Source organism: Bos indicus, chromosome 19 (genome assembly GCF_029378745.1).
Source record: "Bos indicus isolate NIAB-ARS_2022 breed Sahiwal x Tharparkar chromosome 19, NIAB-ARS_B.indTharparkar_mat_pri_1.0, whole genome shotgun sequence".
NCBI lineage: Eukaryota > Metazoa > Chordata > Mammalia > Artiodactyla > Bovidae > Bos > Bos indicus.
The window spans coordinates 41,094,442-41,116,821 of NC_091778.1; the positions used below are offsets into that span (position 1 = coordinate 41,094,442).

Below are 22,380 nucleotides of genomic sequence, written 5' to 3' on the forward strand. Positions count from 1 at the left end.
TCCGACTCTTTAAGACCCCATGAACCGCAGTAGGCCAGGCTTCCCTGCCCATCACCAACTTCCAGAACTTGCTCAAACTCATGTCCATCCAGTTGGTGATGCCATCCAACCATCTCATCCTCTGTCCTCCCCTTCTCCTGCCCTCAACTCTTCCTAGCATCAGGGTCTTTTTCAGTGAGTGGAGTCTTCGCGTCAATCAGGTGGCCAAAATATTGGAGCTTCAGCTTCAGCATCAGCCCTTCCAATGAATATTCAGCAGTCATCAGATACTGCTAATTATGTTTAGGATCCCAAAGGTGTTCACAATGGATTGTATTTTTTTGTGTGTAGTCAGTAAAAGCAAGCAGGTTCGCTTACGCTCTACACTACAAATCACAAAGAATGTGTGGTCCTGTCTCTTGTATCAGTAACTTTTCACGAAGAGAAATCTGGATTAATGCCGAGAAGTTAGTAGTTCCTGCCCATTGGAACAAGAGCCAGGCTAAAATACAATTCTACTAGCACTGGGTGGAAGTTCTTAAAATAGTGAAGGTTACTCTTTTTTTTTTTTTTTCAAATACATCCTTGAGAGTAACTGCTGAAAAGTCGGATTTTACCTAATTTGCTGTAAGGATATTTAGCAGTGGATTTCCACTGGCTCTTTAGTCTCAGACTTTTCCCCATATTTCAAAAATGATATGCAAACATCCTCCAAAACAATTCCTGCTGGTAACTACAGTTCAGATGAACAGACAGATAAGAACAAATCTTTATTTGTCAAAGGCTTATTTTGACAAAGATATGCGTAACCATGCTCCTTGAAAGTAGAAATAAAATTTACTTCTTGTCTATTCCTCTTACCCTCATTCCTTTCAGTCACTACACAGAGAGTTTCTTGAGGCAGTAATTGCCCCTCATTTTGTAATCCCCACTACCTAGCATTGTACCTGGGCTTAGTAGGCAAATCTTTTACTGGTGCTAAAATTCCTCTCTAAATCTAGCCCTTCTCCCCTTGCCAAATCCCAACCACACTGACCTTCCACCTGCAGACAATTGCTTCACTCCTTCCTTTCCCAAGGTCCTTGAACAGGCCTTTTTAACTGCGGGAAGGCTTTCCTCTTCTCCATTCCCCCACATCTCACTGAGGCCCTCTTATATAGTTCTCAAAGTAAATGTCTCTTGTTCAGGACTAGAGATGCAAACTTTCTCTAAACCCTGACTTAATAAGGTCCTCTGTTTTACTATTTCAGTACTTGATTAAGTACATGATGATGTATTCAAATGTCTGTCTTCCCTGCTAAACTATCAAATCTAGGAGGGCGGCTGCACCGGGTCTATTTCTTTCACTACTGTCTAGTCTAGTGATACTGCCTAGCCTAGTTCCTGACACATGTCAGAGACTCAGTGCATATGTAGAGACAAATTGATAGGGTTGTCAGATTTTTTAAAAACAGAACACTCAGTTAAATTTTAATTTTAAACAATTACATTTTTTAGTACAAAAGTATGTTCCAAATATTATAGAATATAAATCTAGCAATATTAACATTGAAGAAGTACAGAGAGAATTTATCCAACTGAGAATTTCCAAAGATAGTTTATATTTTAAATGCTGTGGGAATTCCCTGGTGGGCCAGTGGTTAAGAGTCCATGCTTTCACTGCCAAGGGCCCAGGTTTAATCCCTGGTTCAGGAACTAAGATCCCACAAACTGCCCAGTGCAGCCAAAAAATAAACTAAAATGCTGTTTCAACAAGCATCTGTGGAGTCCTAACACCTGTGTATTAGAAGCTGGTAATATACACTTGACAACACAGCCCTAGCCCTTGATGGGTTCACCTGATTTAGAGTTCTGAAAATATGAACAGTCACTGAAACTGTAGGCACTCAAAAATATTTTGTTAATTTACTCATGTCCAAAGCATGACTGTTGAATACACAGCTACAGTTTCTCATGCAAGCTCTTTATACAAATGAACAATAAATACTGTACTGGAGTAGCTAGGAATTGTTAAACCATATAAAACTTGAAAACAGAATAAACTTTACCAAATTTTAGTCACAAAATAGAATGAGAAGTTACTATTTCTCATTTGAAAATGCAGATGAAATGACATTGTCAAAAATTTGTATTCTAAAAGTAAAGATCCCTGGTGGCCCAGTGAAGAATTTGCCCATCAAGGCAGGAGACATGGGTTTGATCCCCGAGTGGGTGAGGGAACTAAGATCTCACATGCCGCAGGGCAACTCAGCCTGAGCACTGCAACAAAGATCACCCATGCTGCAACTAAGACCCGATACAGTCAAAAAAAAAAAACAACACAGATTTTTTTAAAAAGACATCAATTTTTATAAAACAAAAAGTCAAAATATAGGACAGCTGCTGCTGCTAAGTTGCTTCAGTCGTGTCCGACTCTGTGCAACGCCATAGATAGCAGCCCACCAGGCTCCGCCATCCCTGGGATTCTCCAGGCAAGAACCCTGGAGTGGGTTGCCATTTCCTTCTCCAATGCATGAAAGAGAAAAGTGAAACTGAAGTCACTCAGTCGTGTCCGACTCTTAGCGACCCCGTGGACTGCAGCCTACCAGGCTCCTCCACCCATGAATTTTCCAGGCAAGAGTACTGGAGTGGGGTGCCACTGCCGTCTCCGATATAGGACAGACATGTCATTAAATAAGAAAAGTAATTCAAGGTATACACACACCAAGAAGAGGACCATGGACAGATTTTAAATGAGTAAGCTTTGAGGGAGACTTCAAAGGCTCTTAAAACCAAAAGCTAAACTAACAAATTGGACTTGGGGTGAGGGGAAATTACTATAACTTTAGTTAAATATTTCCTCTTGTGTAGAGCCTAAAGAGAAGCTTTCTGACTTGCTTTGGGGGACTTACAGGGAAACTACAGTCATCACCTGACTGGCCACTTGGGCTTCCCAGAGTTACCCTGACTCCCTGCCCTGGGAGATCATGAAACAAACAAATCATGCAGCCCTGGAATTTCTGAGTTCAAAGTTTTCCTGTAGAGTGAAGCAATCCTTATACTACAAAGGCACGGTCCTCACCATTTGTTGGACCAATACCAGCAGTTTTTAGTATGTTTTGTATTTAAATATCTAGAGAGTCAAAATGGCTTAAAGGCTTAAAGGTCTAACACCATAAAACTCCTAGAATAGAACATAGGCAAAACATTCTCTGACATAAATTGTACCAATGTTTTCTTAGGTCGGTCTCCCAAGGCAATAGAAATAAAAACAAAAATTTTTTTTAAAGGGGACCTAATCAAACTTGCAAACTTCTGTACAACAAAGAAAACCATAAAATAAAAAGACAACCTATAGACTGGGAGGAGAGCATTTGAGAATGAGGAGACTGAGAAGGGCTTAATTTCTAAAATATATAAATGGCTCATACAACTCAATAACAAAAAGACAACCCAAGTAAAAATGGGCAGAAGACTAAAGAGACATTTCTCCAAAGAAAACACACAGATGGCCAACAGGCAGGCACAGAAAGATACGTTCAACATGGCTAATTATTAAAGAAATGTGCAAGTCAAAATTACAATGGTTTTGATTTGTAGTCAAAGCCATTTGACTAAACCTGATGGTTCAGCAGTTAAGAATCCACCTTGCAGTGCAAAGGTACACTAGTTCAATCCTTGGTCCAGGAAGATCCCACATGCTGTGGAGCAACTGAGCCCATGCACCACAACTACTGAGCCTGCTCTCTAGAGCCCAAGAGCCACAATGACTGAAACCCACATGCAGACTGCACAGAGCCTGTGCTCTGTAGCAAGAGAGCCGCTGCAATGAGAAGTCCTCACACTAAAACAAGAGTAGTCCCCACTCACCACAACTAAAGAAAGCCCACATGCAACAACAAAGACCCACCGCAGTCAAATAATAAGATAAATAATAAATAAATACATAAATCTTAAAAAACCCACCTACAATGAGGTGCCACCTCACACTGGTCAAAATGGGCATCATTAAAAAGGCGACAAATAACAAATCCTGTAGAGATGTGAAGAAAAGGGAATCCTCCTACTCTGTTGGTGGGAAAGTAAATTGGTGCAGAAGACAATAAGGAGGCTCCTCAAAAAACTAGAGTTGCCATATGATCCAGCAATCCCACTCCTGGACATGTATCTGGACATAGCAGCACTATTCACAGTAGCCAAAATATGGAAACAACCTAAATGTCCATTGACAGATGAATGGATAATAAGATGTGGTGTGTGTGTGTGTGTGTGTGTGTGTGTGTGTGTGTGTGATTTGGAATGATGGCATTTTATTTTCTTGGGCTCCAAAATCACTGTGGATGGTGACAACAGCTATGAAATTAAAAGACACTTGCTCCTTGGAAGAAAAGCTATGACAAACTTTTCTTGTTCAGTAGCTCAGTCATGTCTGACATTTGGTGACCCCATCAAGTGCAGGATGCCAGGCTTCCCAGTCCTTCAATATCTTCGTGAGCTTGCTCAAATTCATGTCCATTGATGATGCCAATTGGTGATGCCATCCAACCATCTAATCCCTCTGTCATCCCCTTCTCCTCCTGCCTTCAATCTTTCCCAGCATCAGGGTCTTTTCCAATGAGCTGGCTCTTTGCAGCAGGTAGCGAAAGTATTGGAGCTTCAGCTTCATCATCAGTCCTCCCAATGAATATTCAGGGTTGATTTCCTTTAGGATTGACTGATTTGATCTCCTTGTAGTCCAAGGAACTCTCAAGAGTCTTCTCCAAAACCACAGTTCAAAACCATCAATTCTTTGGTGCTCAGCCTTCTTTATGGTCCAGCTCTCACATCCATACATGACTACTGGAAAAATTATAGCTTTGACTATACAGACCTTCGTTGGCAAAGTAATATCTCTGTTTTGTAATATACTAAGTTGTCATAGCTTTTCTTCCAAGGAGTAAGTGTCTTTTTAATTTCATGGCTGCAGTCACCATCTGCAGTGATTTTGGAGCCCAAGAAAATAGTCTGTCACTGTTTCCATTGTTTCCCCATCTATTTGCCATGAAGCGATGGGACTGGATGCCATGATCTTAGTTTTTTAATGTTGAGTTTTAAGCCAACTTTTTCATTCTCCTCTTTCACCTTCATCAAGAGGCTCTTTAGTTCTTCTTCGCTTTCTGCTATAAGGGTGGTATCATCTGCATATCTGAGGTTATTGATATTTCTTTTGGAAATCTTGATTCCAGCTTGGGATTCATCCAGCCCAGCTTTTCACATGATGTACTCTGCATAGAAGTTAAATAAGCAGGGTGACAATATACAGCCTTGACGTATTCCTCTCCCGATTTGGAACCAGTCTGTTGTTCCATGTTCGGTTCTAATTGTTACTTCTTGACCTACATACAGATTTCTCCCTGGAGAAGGAAATGGCAACCCACTCCAGTATTCTTGTCTGAAAAATCCCATGGACAGAGGAGCCTGGCAGGCTATAGTCCATGGGGTCACAAAGAGTCGGACACAACTGAGCAACTACACCACCACCACCACAGATTTCTCAGGAGGCAGGTAAGTTGGTCTGGTATTCCCATCTCTTTCAGAATTTTCCACAGTTTGTTGTGATCCACACAGTCAAAGGTTTTAGCATGGTCAATGAAGCAGATGTTTTTCTGGAATTCTCTTGCTTTTTCCTGTGATCCATCAGATGTTGGCAAGTTGATCTCTGGTTCCTCTGCCTTTTCTGAATCCAGCTTATACATCTGGAAGATCTTGGTTCACACACTATTAAAGCCTAGCTTGGAGGATTTTGATCACGACCTTGCTAGCATGTGAAATGAGTGCAATTGTATGGTAGTTTGAACATTCTTTGGCATTGCCCTTCTTTGGAAATGGAACAAAAACTGATCTTTTCCAGTCCTGTGGCCATTGCTGAGTTTTCAAATCTGAGTTACAAACCTAGACAGTGTATAAAGAGCAAAGACATCAGTTTGCCGACAAAGGTCCGTATAGTCAAAGCTATGGTTTTTCCAGAAAGATTACAGATTACAGAAAGAGCTGTCCCTTCTCCTGTCATTTACTACTAGTGTAAATGTGCTCCAACTCCTTCTGAGTCTCAATTTCAGCCTATAGGAATTGCATATAATAATACTCATCCTGGTCACCTCATCAGGTTATTTATTTGTTTAATTGATATTTATTGACAGGTTTAAAAGACTTCTGTGGAAAATTGAAAAGTGCTGTAGAAATAGAAGGTATTATAAAAACTCAGTAACAGGCTTCATTTATTATTCATTCATTAGGGGTTTCTAGTCTGCTTCAACAGGAAATAGATAATTAAGAAAGGATTTGGGATTTCCTTGGTGTTCCAGTGGTTAAGAACCCACCTTACAATGCAGGGGGCAAGGGTTTGACCCTTGTCTGGGAACTAAAATCCCACATGCCATAGAGAAACTAAGGCCATTGTGGTGCAACTAGAGAGTCTGACCACCTCCACAAAAGATCCTGCATGATGCAATGAAGACCCCAAGTGCCGCAACTAAGACCCGAGGCAGCCAAATACATACATAAATAAAATATTTTAGGAAGTTTCTGTAAAGCAACTACATACCAATAAAATTAATTTAAAATAAAATGGAAGCAACTTAACATCCTTTCACAGAGGAATGGACTAAGATGTGGTACATATACAATAAAATATTACTCAGACATAAAAAGGAATGAAATAATGCCATTTGCAGAACCATGGATGGACCTAGAGATTGTCATACAGAGTGAAATAGTCAGAAAGAGAAAAGCAAATATTGTATAACATTGTTTATATGTGGATTCAAGAAAATTGGTACAGATGAATTTATTGGCAAAACAGAAATAGAGTCACAGATGTAGAGAACAGACTTACGATTACCAAGGGGGAAAGGGTGTGTGAGACAGACTGGGAGATTGGGATCAATATTCTGATAGACAGAATGCCTGAAGAACTATGGAGAGAGGTTTGTAATATTGTATAGGAGGTGTTGATCAAAACCACTTCCAAGAAGAAGAAATGCAAAAAGGCAAAATGGTTGTCTGATGAAGCCTTACAAATATATGAGAAAAGAAGAGAAGTGAAAGGCAAGGAAAAAAATAAAGATATACCCATCTGAATGCAGAGTTCCAAAGAATAGCAAGGAGAGAAAAGAAAGCCTTCCTAAGTGATCAATTCAAAGAAATAGAGGAAAACAATAGAATGGGAAAGACAGAGATCTTTTCAAGAAAATTAGAGATACCAAGGGAACATTTCATGCAAAGATGGGTACAATAAAAGACAGAAATGGTATGGACCTAACAGAAGCAGAAGATATCAAGAGGAAGTAGCAAGAATATACAGAAGAACGATACAAAAAAGATCTTCATGACCCAGATAACCAAGAAGGTGTGGTCACTCACCTAGAGCCAGACATCCTGGAGTGTGAAGTCAAGTGGGGCTAGGAAGCATCACTATGAACCAAGCTAATAGAAGTGATGGAATTTCAGCTGAGCTATTTCAAATCCTAAAAGATGATGCTGTGAATGTGCTGCAGTCAATATGCCAACAAGTTTGGAAAATTCAGCAGTGGCCACAGGACTGGAAAATGTCAGTTTTCATCCCAAACAAAGGCAATGCCAAAGAATGTTCAAACTACCACAGAACTGCACTCATTTCACACACTAGCAAGTTAGTGTTCAAGTTAGGCTTCAGCAATATGTGCACCAAGAACTTCCAGATGTTCCAGTTGGATTTAGAAAAGGCAGAGGAACCAGAGATCAACTTGCCAACATCTGATGGATCACAGGAAAAAGCAAGAGAATTCCAGAAAAACATCTGCTTCATCGACTATGCTAAAGCCTTTGACTGTGTGGATCAAAACAAATTGTGGAAAATTCTGAAAGAGATGGGAATGCCAGACCAACTTACCTGCTCCTGAGAAACCAGTATGCAGGTCAAGAAGCAACAATTAGAACCGAACATGGAACAACAGACTGGTTCCAAATTGGGAAAGGAGTACATCAAGACTGTATATTGTAACCCTGCTTATTTAACTTCTACGCAGAGTACATCATGTGAAAAGCTGGGCTGGATGAATCCCAGGCTGGAATCAAGATTGCCAAAAGATATCAGTAACCTCAGATATGCAGATGACACCACCCTTATGACAGAAAGCAAAGAGGAAGTAAAGAGCCTCTTGATGAAGGTGAAAGGAGAATGAAAAAGCTTGCTTAAAACTCAACATTCAAAAAACTAAGATTATTGCATCTGGTCCCATCACTTCATGGCAAATAGATGGGGAAACAATGGAAACAGTGACAGACTTTATTTTCTTGGGCTCCAAAATCACTGCAGATGGTGACTGCAGCCATGAAATTAAAAAGACACTTGCTCCTTGGAAGAAAAGTTATGACCAACCTAGACAGCGTATTAAGAAGCAGAGACATCAGTTTGCCAACAAAGGTCCGTATAGTTAAAGCTATGGCTTTTCCAGTAGTCATGTATGGATGTGAGAGCTGGATCATGAAGAAGGCTGAGTGCCAAAGAATCGATGCTTTTGAGCTGTGGTGTTGGAGAAGACTCTTGAGAGTCCCTCGGACTACAAGCAGATGAAACCAGTCAATCCTAAAGGAAATCAATCCTGAATATTCATTGGAAGGACAGATGATGAAGCTGAAGCTTTGATACTTCGGCCACCTGATGTGAAGAGCAGACTAATTGGAAAAGACCCTGATGCTGGGAAAGACTGAAGGTAGGAGGAGAAGGGTACGACAGGATGAAATGGTTTGATGGCATCACTGACTTGATGGACATGAGTTTGAGCAAGCTCTGTGAGATGATGGACAGGGAAGCTTGTTTTTAATGATTTTTATTTGGAGGATAATTGCCTCCAAATAAAGTAAAGAGCCTCTTGATGAAGGTGAAAGGAGAATGAAAAAGCTTGCTTAAAACTCAACATTCAAAAAACTAAGATTATTGCATCTGGTCCCATCACTTCATGGCAAATAGATGGGGAAACAATGGAAACAGTGACAGACTTTATTTTCTTGGGTGAAAAATCACTCAGTCACGACTGAGTGACTGAACAACAATATATACACTGTGGTGGTAGTGGTTTAGTTGCTAAGTCATGTCTGACTCTTTGCCACCTTGTGAACTGTAGCCTACCAGGCTACTCTGTCCGTGGAATTCTCCAAGCAAGAACACTGGAGTGGGTTGCCATTTCCTTCTCCAATGCATGACAGTGAAAAGTGAAAGTGAAATCGCTCAGTCGTGTCTGACTCCTAGCGACCCCATGGACTGCAGCCTACCAGGCTCCTCCGTCCATGGGATTTGCCAGGCAAGAGTACTGGAGTGGGTTGCCGTTGCCTTCTCTGACCATATAGCACAGGGAACCCTATTGAGTGATCAGTGGTGGCTGGTAGCCTAAGTGGGAAGGAATCTAACAAAGTACATATATGTAAACGTGGACTTCCCAGTAGCTCAAACGGTAAAGAATCTGCCCGCAGTGCAGGAGACCAGGGTTCGATCCCTGGTTCAGAAAGATCCTCTGGAGAAGGGAATGGCAATCCACTCCATTATTCTTGCCTGGAGAATCCCCATGGACAGGGGAGCCTGGCAGGCTACAGTTACGGGGTCGCAAAGAGTCAGACATGACTGAGCAACTAACACACACACACACACACATATATAAACGTATAACTTATTCACTTTGCTGTACAGCAGAAACTAACATAACATTGTAAACCAACTATACTGTAATAAAAATTAATTTCAAAAAAATAAAGTTTCTACTGCTGGAATGATAAGCGGTGGGACAGGTTGGAAGGTGAGAGGGAGGTTCAAGATGGAGGAGACTATGTATGCCTATGGCTGACTCATATTGATGTATGGCAGAAACCAACACAATTCTGTAAGGCAATTATCCTCCAAATAAAAATCATTAAAAACAAAGGATTTACTTGACCAAAAAAAATAATAAAATTCAGCTCCATCACTCAAAAATAAAGTTTCTACTGCTGATATGATGGTGGATTAATTTGGATGATGAATTTTATTCTTCAAGGTTTTATTTGACACATCATCACAATTACTTCTGCCATCTCCACGTTTCCATTTTGTTGTGGGTGCATCCTAGGTCAAATACTTGATCTCATTTAAAAGAGTAAAAAAAAAAAAATCAGAGTAATTTTGCTGAACTCATGCCAATGTTTAATAAGGCTGACCAGTCACTTTGTCTAATTGACTCATGAAATTTCCTGCCATCTGCCATCATGTTAGACACTGGTGGAGACCTTCACATCCAGGCCCTTTTGCAGCAATGAGTAAGTCACCACACCTGCGTTCAAGTACTAAATTCTATACTCTCTTTATTTCCTTTCTTTTTTCTTGACAGTATTAATTTTACTTGCACAGATGATTAAAAAGTTCTTAGGTCTTCCTTTTTCTTTGGCCTAGATGCATGGCTTGTGGGATCCTAGTTTCCCCCCCACTGATAGAACCGGGGGTCCTAGCAGTGAGAGCATCTGAGTCTGGTTTCCTTATCTTTAAAACAAGGATGAGGCAAATCGTGTTTTGCAGGGTACACACACACACACACACACACACACACACAGGCAAATCGTGTTTTGCAGGGTGCACACACACACACACACACACACAGGCAAATCGTGTTTTGCAGGGTACACACACACACACACACACACACACACACACACGAAAATTAGTTTGCGCCGAAGCGGAATATGTATTTGTTCAATGAGTTATCAATAAAGTTTCAAATTAAAAAATTCTCCCTGGTTCGTTTTAATAAAGTTTTGCTCAAATGGCGAGCCCGATTCTTATCGCGAGAATCTGGCGGAATGCTCCTCTGCTGGAGACCTGCTCTCGCGTTGTTTGAGCTAGCAGCGGCGAGAGGTGAAAGGGAAGCACGAAATACCGCGAGATTACTGAAGATTCTCGCGGTATTTCTTGGGATTACCCCCTCCCCCCCGCCTTCCTCCTAGTGCCGTTTCGGTTTAACCTAGTGTGTGACTGTGAGTCTGTGTGAGGGGCCGAGTGTGTGAGGTACTTAGGTGAGGCGGAAGCTAGAAAAGGGGGTCCCTCAGGAGCGAGGGACAAAGGGGGCGTGAGGCACCTAGGCCGCGGGACCCCAGCGACAGGAAGCCGCCCCGAGCCGGGCTACCGGGTAGGGGAAGGGCCCGCGCAGTCCTCACAGGGCCCCAGAGCCAGAGTCGGCCACACAGCACCGGGCCGTCGGCTTCCTACTTCTTCGACCTCCCCGGCGTCTGGGCCTGAGGATTGGCTCGGCGTGGGGAGGAGGAGAAACAGATTCGGGCAGCTACTCGTTGTCTCGCAACTCCACTGCTGAGGAACTCTCATTTCTTCCCTGGCTCCTTCACCCCCACCTCATGTAGGAGGGTGCTGAGGAGACGGGAGGGAGGAGGAGCCTGGACTACCGTCCCTTCCCTCCCCACCCCCTTGTAGGGGCTCTTTGGTAGGCGTGGGGCTGGGGGGGAGGGTGGGGGTTACTTTTTGGAGTGCTGGGGAACTTTTTCCCCTTTTTGAGGCCAGGGGAAAGGGAATGCCCAATCCAGAGAGACATGGGGGCAAGAAGGACGGGAGTGGGGGAGCTTCTGGAACTTTGCAGCCGTCATCGGGAGGTGGCAGCTCCAACAGCAGAGAGCGTCACCGCTTGGGGTCGAAGCACAAGCGGCATAAGTCCAAGCACTCCAAAGACATGGGATTGGTGACACCCGAAGCAGCACCTTTGGGCACAGTTATCAAACCTTTGGTGGAATATGATGACATTAGCTCTGATTCCGATACCTTCTCTGATGACCTGGCTTTCAAAGTGGACCGGAGGGAAAATGATGAACGTCGCGGGACTGATCGCAGCGACCGCCTGCATAAACACCGTCACCACCAGCACCGACGTACTCGCGACTTATTAAAAACTAAACAGACAGAGAAAGAAAAAAACCTGGAAGCCTCCAGCAAGTCGGGCTCGACGAAGGACCGGATATCAGGAAGTTCAAAGCGTTCAAATGAGGAGAATGATGACCACGGGAAGGCTCAGATCTCGAAAAGCAGCAACAAGGAATCCAGGTCATCCAAACTCCATAAGGAGAAGACCCGGAAAGAGCGTGAGTTGAAGTCGGGACACAAAGACCGAAGTAAAAGTCATCGGAAGAGGGAAACACCCAAAAGTTACAAAACCGTGGACAGCCCTAAACGGAGATCCAGGAGTCCCCACCGGAAGTGGTCCGACAGTCCCAAGCAAGATGATAGCCCCTCCGGAGCTTCTTACGGCCAAGATTATGACCTTAGTCCCCCGAGATCTCACACCTCTAGCAATTACGACTCCTACAAGAAGAGTCCGGGAAGTACCTCTAGAAGGCAGTCAATCAGCCCGCCTTACAAGGAGCCTTCTGCCTACCAGTCCAGCACTCGGTCACCCAGTCCCTACAGTAGACGACAGAGGTCTGTGAGTCCCTATAGCCGGCGACGTTCTTCCAGCTATGAAAGGAGTGGCTCTTACAGTGGGAGATCACCCAGTCCCTACGGTCGAAGGCGGTCCAGCAGCCCTTTTCTGAGCAAGCGCTCTCTGAGCCGGAGTCCACTTCCCAGGTGAGCTATTTGTCTAACAGTCCGTTCTTTCCTACAGTGGCTTATGAGGAACTGGGGATTAGACCTGTTAACATTTTGTGGAAGCCCCCAGTGTTTGGCATTGTCTAGAACACTTTGCTGTTGGCTAGTCATAATGTAGGTGAGACTGCTCTTCCCCTTAACCCAGAATTGAAGAGGAGAGTTCACATGCCTAAAGCTGCTAAAGGTAGGTACTTCCAGTGCTGGGACCTTCAGCTGTAAGCTCCTATGTGAGAAAAAATCATAGGCTTCTGCTTACCAAATGCATGGAGTTGATACTGGTTCTCAGAGTTTATCCAGTTATTTCGGTTGCTTTGTCTTAACTTTTTGAAATTCACTTTGGAATTAGTGCTTTAGGCTTCATTGGACCTGATTGGAGATTTCATTTGTGTTATTTGAGGCTGTTTTCCTAGGTCATCTACCACTTGCGTTGTCCACTATGTCTCCAGACCTGTAAGTTTATTTCCTTATAGACAGTTTTTTTGATAACTTACAAAAGACTCCCATCTTTGATGTTTCTAGTGGGAATTAAACTGATTAGCTCTTCCCTTTTATGGTATAACCTGGCAGAAATTGGTTCCAAGGATACTTTGATTTTCTTTACAAGCATCACCACTATCTTGTGACCACAGCAGTTTTCAAAATCTTTCTTTTAAAAAATGCTAATAGTATCTTCACTGTGATATTTTTGGTGATAAAGACATGTTAGTTTGAAATTTAATTGTTGGAGTGAATTGTATACAGAAAACTGTTCTTGTTCCTAAGTGATGAGGTGTATGTACCTCCCTCTTTATAGTCTTACCATTTTCCACAAAAGGAGAACTTGAGCTTAGGAGTCACATCTGAGTGGAATCCTAATCTTGTTTTGTAACCTTTGGCATATAATTTAATTTCTCTGTGTGTGAAATAAGAGTAATAACTACCTAGTTCTAGAGTTGCGAGGTTTAATTAGTAAATATGAGTGCATGGCCAGGTACAGTGCCTGGTCAGTAAGTTTTATCAGTGAGTGAGAAAAATGTTGAAAACTAGTAGAGAAATTAGAAAAAAATCCATGCCATGTCTTTTATATGTCAATGTGAGTAATTTTTGCTGACCTAAAGCTATAATTTTTCATAAACTAGTTTGAATTCATCAAGTTAAGAGAGTTCCTAGCTGTCAGAGTATGAAGTTCCTTAGGCTTTCCCCCTCCATTTTATTATTGTAGTCAGGACTCAAATATGTACCACCTAGATTCTACAATTAATACTTGATATACATTTTATCATTTCTATCCATCTCTTCATCAAGCCATCTTCATTTGTTTTGATTCATCTCAAAGTAAGTTGCATATATCAGTATACTTCACTATAAACACTTTAGCATGTACACCATTAGCTAGAGTTGACTTTTTTTTTCTGGAGGAATGAGAAGTAAATTTATATACACTGAAGTAGATGTCTTAAGTGTACTATTTGTAAAATTGCTTAGCTTTTTTTAAGGATGCCTAAGAAATAGTCTCAGAATATTTGTTTTCTTGAGGGAGTAGTTTCATTAAGGCTGTTCTGAGAATTTTGATTGTTAGGGGGTTTGAGAATACAGAATTGCATTGAGGCTAAAACAAGTTTCAGTAAAAACAAGCTGCTTTTGCAATAATTCCTTTTGGGTTCAAATCTCAAGTTCTCTCTTCCTGTACTCAGTTGTAATTAGTGCAGTAATGGTAAAAATAAATCAAGAAAGAATTGAAAACACAACATGATCCTATAGGACACAAATATAAACACTAATAATCTTGGAGTCACATGCACATTTTTAGTTGGCTAGTAAAGAGCATTACATGTTTGTAGGTGTGTGATATGTGCATACGTACATATTTTTCCTCATTCAGTTTCTTAGGGTAGGGAACATATAGATCCCTTTTATGGTCTTCTCGTTTTTTTTTTTGTTTTGCCTTGAGAGAAACAGGCAGAATTAAACAAGCAATATCATTTTTAAAGACTGAAAATGCTTTGAGAGAAACTTTGAAGATCTTTGCATCCACCAAATTAGTAGTGATTAATAGTAGCAATTTCATTTCAAATGGGTGGAATCTAACTTAATTCAGGGAAAAAATACATTTGTTATTGAAGACAGTTTTGTTCACTGTTTGAAGACAATTTACCTATTTGTTGTCCTCTTTTTACCCCCTTTTTTCCTTAAAGAGTGGATCTGGACCTCAACTTTAACATTATGTAACTTACAGCCATCCAAATGTCCTATTACAGTAAGCTTCTGTTCAGAAGTTGAAGGATTTGTAGCAGAGTTCTTTAGGAAGATTTAGTCATGCTGAAAGATTAAAGAAACAGTGGCTTGTAGGGCATGTTTCTGACATTACTTAGTGTTTTCCTGAGATAATGTTAGTTTCAACCCAGTCTGTAATTTAGAGAAAGCCTCTTGTTTTAGCCACTTTGTTTACAGAGGTATTAGTTTTCTTAAGAGTAACTGGGTATTTAGTAAATCCATTTAACTAGTTTCATTGTCTTGTATCCTCATGTTCATATAAATGTTGTTGTTTGATTCCAGTGATTATTTTATATTTTAATTAACTTTTGGAAGAAAATTTCCAAAAGGCATTATGGGTATAAGAAAATCATGACTAACATCATGTGAGTTGTTTCCCCTACCATGTATATGCTATTTGTTTTGAAACATTTTGAATCACATCAGTCTTACCAATGATCAGCCATAAAAGGGAGATATTGAAGATCTGAAATGGGAACAATTTGTTTTAGACTATTGGGCAAATTATGTTTTGTCCAGTCATACTTGACACATTGTGTGCCTGCTGAGTTCCTTCAGTTGTGTCGGACTCTTTGTGACCCCATGGATTTTAGCCTGCCAGGCTCCTCTGTCCATGGGGATTCTCCTGGCAAGAATACTGGAGTGGGTTGCCATGCCCTCCTCCAGAGGATCTTCCTGACCCAAGGGTCGAACCTGCATCTCTTATGTCTCCTGCATTGGCAGGCAAGTTCTTTACCACTAGCACTACCTGAGAAGGCCGGTAATACATTTGACTTTATTAAAAAGCAAAAAGAATTAAGAGGGGGTTGGATTTTAATTTAGAATAATCTGCCTTTTAGATTCCCAGATTTTACTTCCCAATCCTTTCTTAATAATGGAGAAAATAAGTTGAACATGCAATAATACCTTGCTTTATGAATTTCTAAAATGTTTATTGGAAATCATTTTATATTTGAAAGTACTAGAAGCCATCATAGTTTTAAGAACGTCTAATAAATTATTTTGGCAAGACAGTTTCTCCAGTTTACATAGTTTGTAAATCCTAAGTCTTGTATCTTGAGAGTTTGTTTAGTATAGGCACAACTTAATTATAAACTGGGGATTCAGGAACAAAATCTTTTCCTGGGATTTCTCAATTAGATAGCTCTCTAGTTTAAAATTTTAGGTTTTGGTGAAGTGTGCTAGTTACTACGTTTAGCATTAAGTATGACTTTTAAAAATCATGTTTTCACTTTATCAGATACTTAAACCAAAATTCTAAAAGTAATCGTGAATATGGATATTTTCTAACATGGGAAAAAATATCCATCCATCTTTCAGTTGAATAAGTAGTGGATAATTTTTAGATTATATGACTGAAATATGTTACCATGAAGGATTATTTCCTTCTAATCCATTTTTTAGAGTAAAGAACATTTTTAAATTTATAGAAAAATTCTGAAACTAGTACAAAGAATTCTTTCATATCCTCAAACTCAGTTTCCCCTATTATTATTATCTTATATTTGTTATAATTAATGAACCAATATTGATACATTATTACTATTATTATTATTATTTGATGGTACCATCCAGTCCCATCACTTCATGGCAAATAGAAGGGGAAAAAAATGGAAGCAGTGACAGATTTTATTTTCTTGGGCTTCAAAATCACTTCGGAAACGGTGACTGCAGCCGTGAAATTAAAAGACACTTGCTCCTTGGAAGGAAAGCTATGACAAACTTAGACAACATATTACAAAGCAAAGACATCACTTTGCCGACAAAGGTCTGTATAGTCGAAGGTATGGTTTTCCCATTAGTCATGTATGGATGTGAGAGTTGGACCATAAAGAAGGCTGAAAGCCAAAGAATTGATGCTTTCAAATTGTGGTGCTGGAGAAGACTCTTGAGAGTGGGTGCCATGGACTGCAAGGCAATTAAACCAGTCAATCCTAAAAGAAATCAACCCTGAATATTCATAGGAAGGACTGATGCTAAAGCTGAAACTCTAATACTTTGGCCACCTAATGCGAAGAGCCAGTCATTGGAAAAGGCTCTGATGCTGGGGAAGATTGAGGGCAGGAGGAGAAGAGGGTGGCAGAGGATGAGATGATTAGATAGCATCACTGATTCAATGAACATGAATTTGAGCAAACTTCTTGGAGATAGTGAAGGACAAGGAAGCCTGGTGTGCTGCAGTCCATGGGGTCGCAAAGAGTCAGACAGGACTGAGCAACTGAACAACAACAACAATCTATTTTTAAGACTGCTAAGTACTCAAACTGGGTTTTTTTAGTTACAGTTCTTCATAGTTTAATCTGTTTTCTTCCGTATTGCTGTAGTCTATTCATTTAATTTTTTTTCTTTTTCCAGTAGAAAATCAATGAAGTCTAGAAGTAGAAGTCCTGCATATTCAAGACACTCATCTTCTCATAGTAAAAAGAAGAGATCCGGGTCACGCAGTCGACATTCCAGTATCTCACCTGTCAGGCTTCCATTGAACTCCAGCTTGGGAGCTGAACTCAGTAGGAAAAAGAAGGAGAGAGCAGCAGCTGCAGCAGCAGCAAAAATGGATGGGAAGGAATCCAAGGGTTCACCTATATTTTTACCCAAAAAAGAGAACAGTTCAGTGGAGGCTAAGGATTCAGGCTTGGAGCCTAAAAAGTTACCCAGAGGTGTAAAATTGGAAAAATCTGCCCCAGATACTGAACTGGTGAATGTAACACATCTAAACACAGAGGTCAAAAATTCTTTAGATACAGGGAAAGTGAAGTTGGATGAGAACTCTGAGAAGCATCCTGTTCTTAAAGATACAAAAGTACAGGGAACAAAAGACTCTAAACCTGTAGCACTGAAAGAGGAGATTGTTACTCCAAAAGAGACAGAGACATCTGAAAAGGAGACCCTTCCTCCTCTTCCCACAGTTACTTCTCCACCTCCTTTACCAACTACTACCCCTCCACCACAGACACCCCCCTTGCCACCTTTGCCTCCACTGCCAGCTATTCCACAGCAGCCACCTCTGCCTCCTCCCCAGCCAACATTTAGTCAGGTTCTTTCTTCAAGTACTTCAACTTTGCCCCCCTCTGTTCATCCAAGGACATCTACTCTGTCCTCTCAGGCAAATTCTCAGCCCTCTGTACAGGTTTCTGTGAAGACTCAAGTATCTGTAACAGCTGCTATTCCACACCTAAAAACTTCAACGTTGCCTCCTCTGCCCCTCCCACCCTTATTACTGGGAGATGATGACATGGATAGGTAAGTACTGTAGTTAACTGGGAAATTTTAACCCTCTTGATCTAAGTGTAATGTAGTTTTTGTTCTCAAGGCTTTGTCAAAATTGTTCTGATGCGTGTCTGTTTAGAATGCTTTCATGAATAGGAAGTGCCTGTGATGTTAGGTTTTCAGTGGAAAAAGTCCTTATGTATGACATGATTAGGAAAAGATAATTATAATTTGAGGTCTAGTAATCCTTTTTCTCACGAGTATTTATCAATAATTTTGATTGAAAGTTTTAAAAATCATGTGTTTTTCTCCTTGAATTTTTATGTTGAAAATTTCAGTATTACATAGCTGCAGAAAAATTAACACCTGTATGCCCTTCAGCTAGATTGACCAGTTGTTAATTTTTTACCATATATTTTTAAACTACAGATATTATGACTTTTTTGAATAGTTTAGCATGTCTCTTCTAACAAGAACACTTTCCTGTATAATCATAATACCTTTATCACCCTAAAAAACATTCATTTATTGAATAATATCAGTAGCATATCAATAATAATAATATTAAGATCCTAAGTAGTCCCAGAAATGTCTTTTGTATCGACTTTTTTCCATCTTGATGCTTTAAAAAAATTATCCTTAAGAAGCAAAAGAACAATATGTAGAGTCTTTGCTAATTAGAATATAAATTCACAGTGTGGTGATAAGAAGAGCTCTCATTTTAATAATCCTTTTGACTATTGAGACCTGAAATGATTTGAAACATGAGTCTGATTTCATGGAAGACATTAGGAAATATATTTGTTTAATTTCTTGGTGGACTTAGCTAGGCAAGTACAACCAAACAAACTTGAATCAGCAGTGACATATACCATGGCAGTCTTCGGGTTATTGTTTTTCTATGGAGATTCTGCCCTCTTGTTATAGAGAATATGAGTTTCACTTAATACAACAAGTTTTCGTTGTAAGCACAGAAATAAATATTATCAGTCGTGCATCCCAGACCAATTCCCAAGCTTCTGTTACTTTCCAGGTGACAGCAGTAGTTTAAATAGTGATACATTTCAGCCCTTTAGGTCTATAGTTTTTCAAACTACTCTCTGTGCTTTTTTAGAAGGTGCAAGTGCAATAAATGATGGGAAAAGAGACTATTTAAATGAATGGCTCCATTACTATATATAGTGGTAAATATTATTTTAAAGAAAAATTCCACATGCTCTTTCTAATATTAATAGGTATTAATGAATTCTGCCACATCCTGAGAACTACAAATGAGAAGAAAAGAACCTGAAATTTATGTAGGAAAATTTGTTTGAGGTACACAATATACTTACCATAGATACAAAATATATATTTTTGTAGTTTTGTTGAAAAAGAAGTCATCCAGAGGGAACCTAGGCCACTATCTTTCCATGAGAACCTTGTTTAAATATTAGTTTACATAGTGGCTAGAATCATATCAGTGTGGCTAGGAACCTTCCTTTTGAAATGTTTACTTGGCTAACCAAGTAGACATTGAACCTGTCTACCATGAGTCAGGGTAGAGTGCAGATTTGCAGATGTGGAACAATTTTGATAGAAGGCACGTAGAGATTTCTATCTTTCAGATTGTAAATGAAGGGTAAAGTAAGATCATTCAGTGCTTATTTGAGTATGTGTAGCTGTCTTTAAGAACACTCGCGAGAGAGAAGTGAGAAAAATTATTTTTGTTACATATTCTGATTCCAAAAGTGTAACTGTTTCATTTAATAGTCCTTATTAAAGGTAGAAAAATGGAAGTGAAGATTTCTTCCAATATCAATTTTATTTTTTCACTATGTACTAACTTAAAATTCAAGATGGCTTTTCTGTTTTTGTCTTCATTTACTTATTTGGTGCCATGAACCAGCTGCACCTTTCACATGAAAAACATTTGTTTATTTAAAAAAAGTATTTTTTGGCTGTGTGGCATTTGGGACCCTAGTTACTCAACCAGGGATCAAACTTGTGCCCCCTGTATAGGAAGCGCTGAATCTTAACCATTGAACTGCCAGGGAAGTCCTGAAAAAATAATTTTATGTAAGAAGACTTTTTAGGAAGAAATCTGAACATTGTGAATGGAACTTCTATTCCTCTGTACTTTATCTCATAGGAGGCTGCAGGAGCTTAAATGTTGAGAATGTGACTTATACATCTTTTTATCGCCTATAGTATTTTAAACATAAGACATAGAATGTAGTCATTAAATACTGATTATTTGAATAAGTAAAACTGCTGAAGGAACCAAGGCCAGGCTTGTGTGAAATGAAATTGGGCATGTAGTTAAGAAATTATTTGTCACATGGATGATATAAAGGTTGTATTAGAGGATTTGTCCTTTTGGGAAAAGAATTAATCTCTCTTTCAAACGTGTGTGTGTGTGTGTGTGTGTATAGTATGTATATTGAGCAGAAATATATAAACCCAGGTATGAAATAGAAGAGTGAATTTAATTAATGGTATTTGCAAAAACCTTTCTGATTCACAGTCTACAATTCTTATTTCTAGAAGCAAAGGCTTCCAAACATCCACTTTGATATAATGCATTCTTCACAGACATAGCTGGTCATGGGGATATGCTTCTTTAAGGAGATCATCCATATATGCAGCTAAATTGCTTCAGTTGTGTCCGACTCTGTGCGACGCTATGGACTGTAACTCCCCGCTCCCCCAGGCTCTGTCTGTGGCTCTGTCCATGGGATTCTCCAGGCAAGAATACTGGAGTGAGTTGCCATGCCCTCCTCCAGGGGATCTTCCTGACCCAGTGATCAAACCTGCATCTCTTATGTCTCTTGCATTGGCAGGCAGGTTCTTTACCACTGAGCCACCTGGGAAGTCCAATCATCTGTATACTCTTCTTTAAATTTTCAGTTAACCATATAGGGTTTTTAAAATGTTGTTTTCTTCTCTTGTTTTTTTTGGATAGCGTGGTTCATCTGGAGTTTTATCAGACTTGGGTAGAGTCTACAGGATTCTTAAAGGCTGTATTTTTAAAGTACTGAACTCTTGTATAAAAGACTATTAAACGTTCAGGTTTGAATTTAGGATTTTGCTAATAGAATGCTTGTTTTCTATTTTTATTCTATTAGAATGCTAATAGAAAGTTTTTAATATGTTCATTCAAATTTTAATAGACGTTTATAAAAATAAATCACTTTTTAAACAACCTTCTTTAAGAGGAATGAGATAAATGGCCACATTTAAAGTGCATGTTTAGTCACCCAGTCTCCTCTATCCATGGGATTTCCCAAGCAAGAATACTAGAGTGTGTTGCCATTTCTTCCTCCAGGGGATCTTCCCAACCCAGGGATCGAACCCATATCTCCTATGTCTGCTGCCTTGCCGGCAGATTCTTTATTCAGTGAGCTATCAGGGATGGGGATATTTAAAGTAGTTTATTTTAAATTTTGAAAATTACAAAAATTAATTTTGGGGAATTCCTTGACTTTTCAGTGGTTAGGACTCCAAGCTTCCACTGCTGTGGGCCCAAGTTCCATCCCTGGTCAGGGAATTGAGAACCTACAAGCTGTGTGACATGGCCCAAAATAAAGCTAATTTTCTTTTTTTGTAGTTCATATGTAAATTCATATTTTTTTTATTAACAGTAAAGACATCTCAGAGGCGTTTACGTTGTACCTACAGAATAAATTCCAGCATCATAAATTCCAAGAGACTATCCATATTCTAAAATTTGAGCACTCTGGGATTTGACAACTTTTTTTTTTTTTAATTATACACAGGCATTAATGCAACTTTGTCTCCATGAGTGAACCCATCTGCTGGTATAAATGGAGAAGCAGGAAATACTGATATTGATAGGGTCAGTCTGTTCTTTCTGGTACTGAATCTTCAAGTAATGACTTGCTGCTGCTGCTGCTAAGTCGCTTCAGTCGTGTCTGACTCTGTGTGACCCCAGAGACGACAGCCCACCAGGCTCCCCCGTCCCTGGGATTCTCTAGGCAAGAACACTGGAGTGGGTTGCCATTTCCTTCTCCAGTGCATGAAAGTGAAAAGTGAAAGTGAAGTCGCTCAGTCGTGTCCGATTCCTAGCGACCCCATGGACTGCAGCCTACCAGGGTCCTCTGTCCATGGGATTTTCCAGGCAAGAGTACTGGAGTGGGGTGCCATTGCCTTCTCCGACAATATTTCTTCCACTATGTTAGACCCTTTCTGTATCTACCATATGTTCTCAGAACTATATAGAGCTTTATTTTAGTGAGTACCCTACACTAAAGGCTAAAGACCATAATATTTCTAAGCATTGCAATTTTACCATTTTTATTTTATGCATTATTATTGCAAGGTTTTTGGTA

At 40.0% G+C, this 22,380-nt stretch overlaps 1 protein-coding gene across 3 annotated transcripts in view; it reads left to right on the top strand.

Moving 5' to 3' along the window:
- The first annotated feature begins 10,926 nt into the window (after positions 1-10,926).
- CDK12 (cyclin dependent kinase 12) overlaps positions 10,927-22,380 on the top strand; it is a 40,223-nt gene continuing 28,769 nt past the window's right edge. For 2 of the 3 annotated variants that reach the window (XM_019981254.2, XM_019981256.2), the window contains exons 1-2: positions 10,927-12,568; positions 17,198-18,082. In XM_019981254.2, the coding sequence (XP_019836813.1) occupies positions 11,523-12,568; positions 17,198-18,082 (1,931 nt within the window). In that variant the 5' untranslated portion in view covers positions 10,927-11,522. The remainder of the gene's footprint in view (positions 12,569-17,197; positions 18,083-22,380) is intronic. The other variant, XM_019981255.2, reaches the window with a different exon arrangement.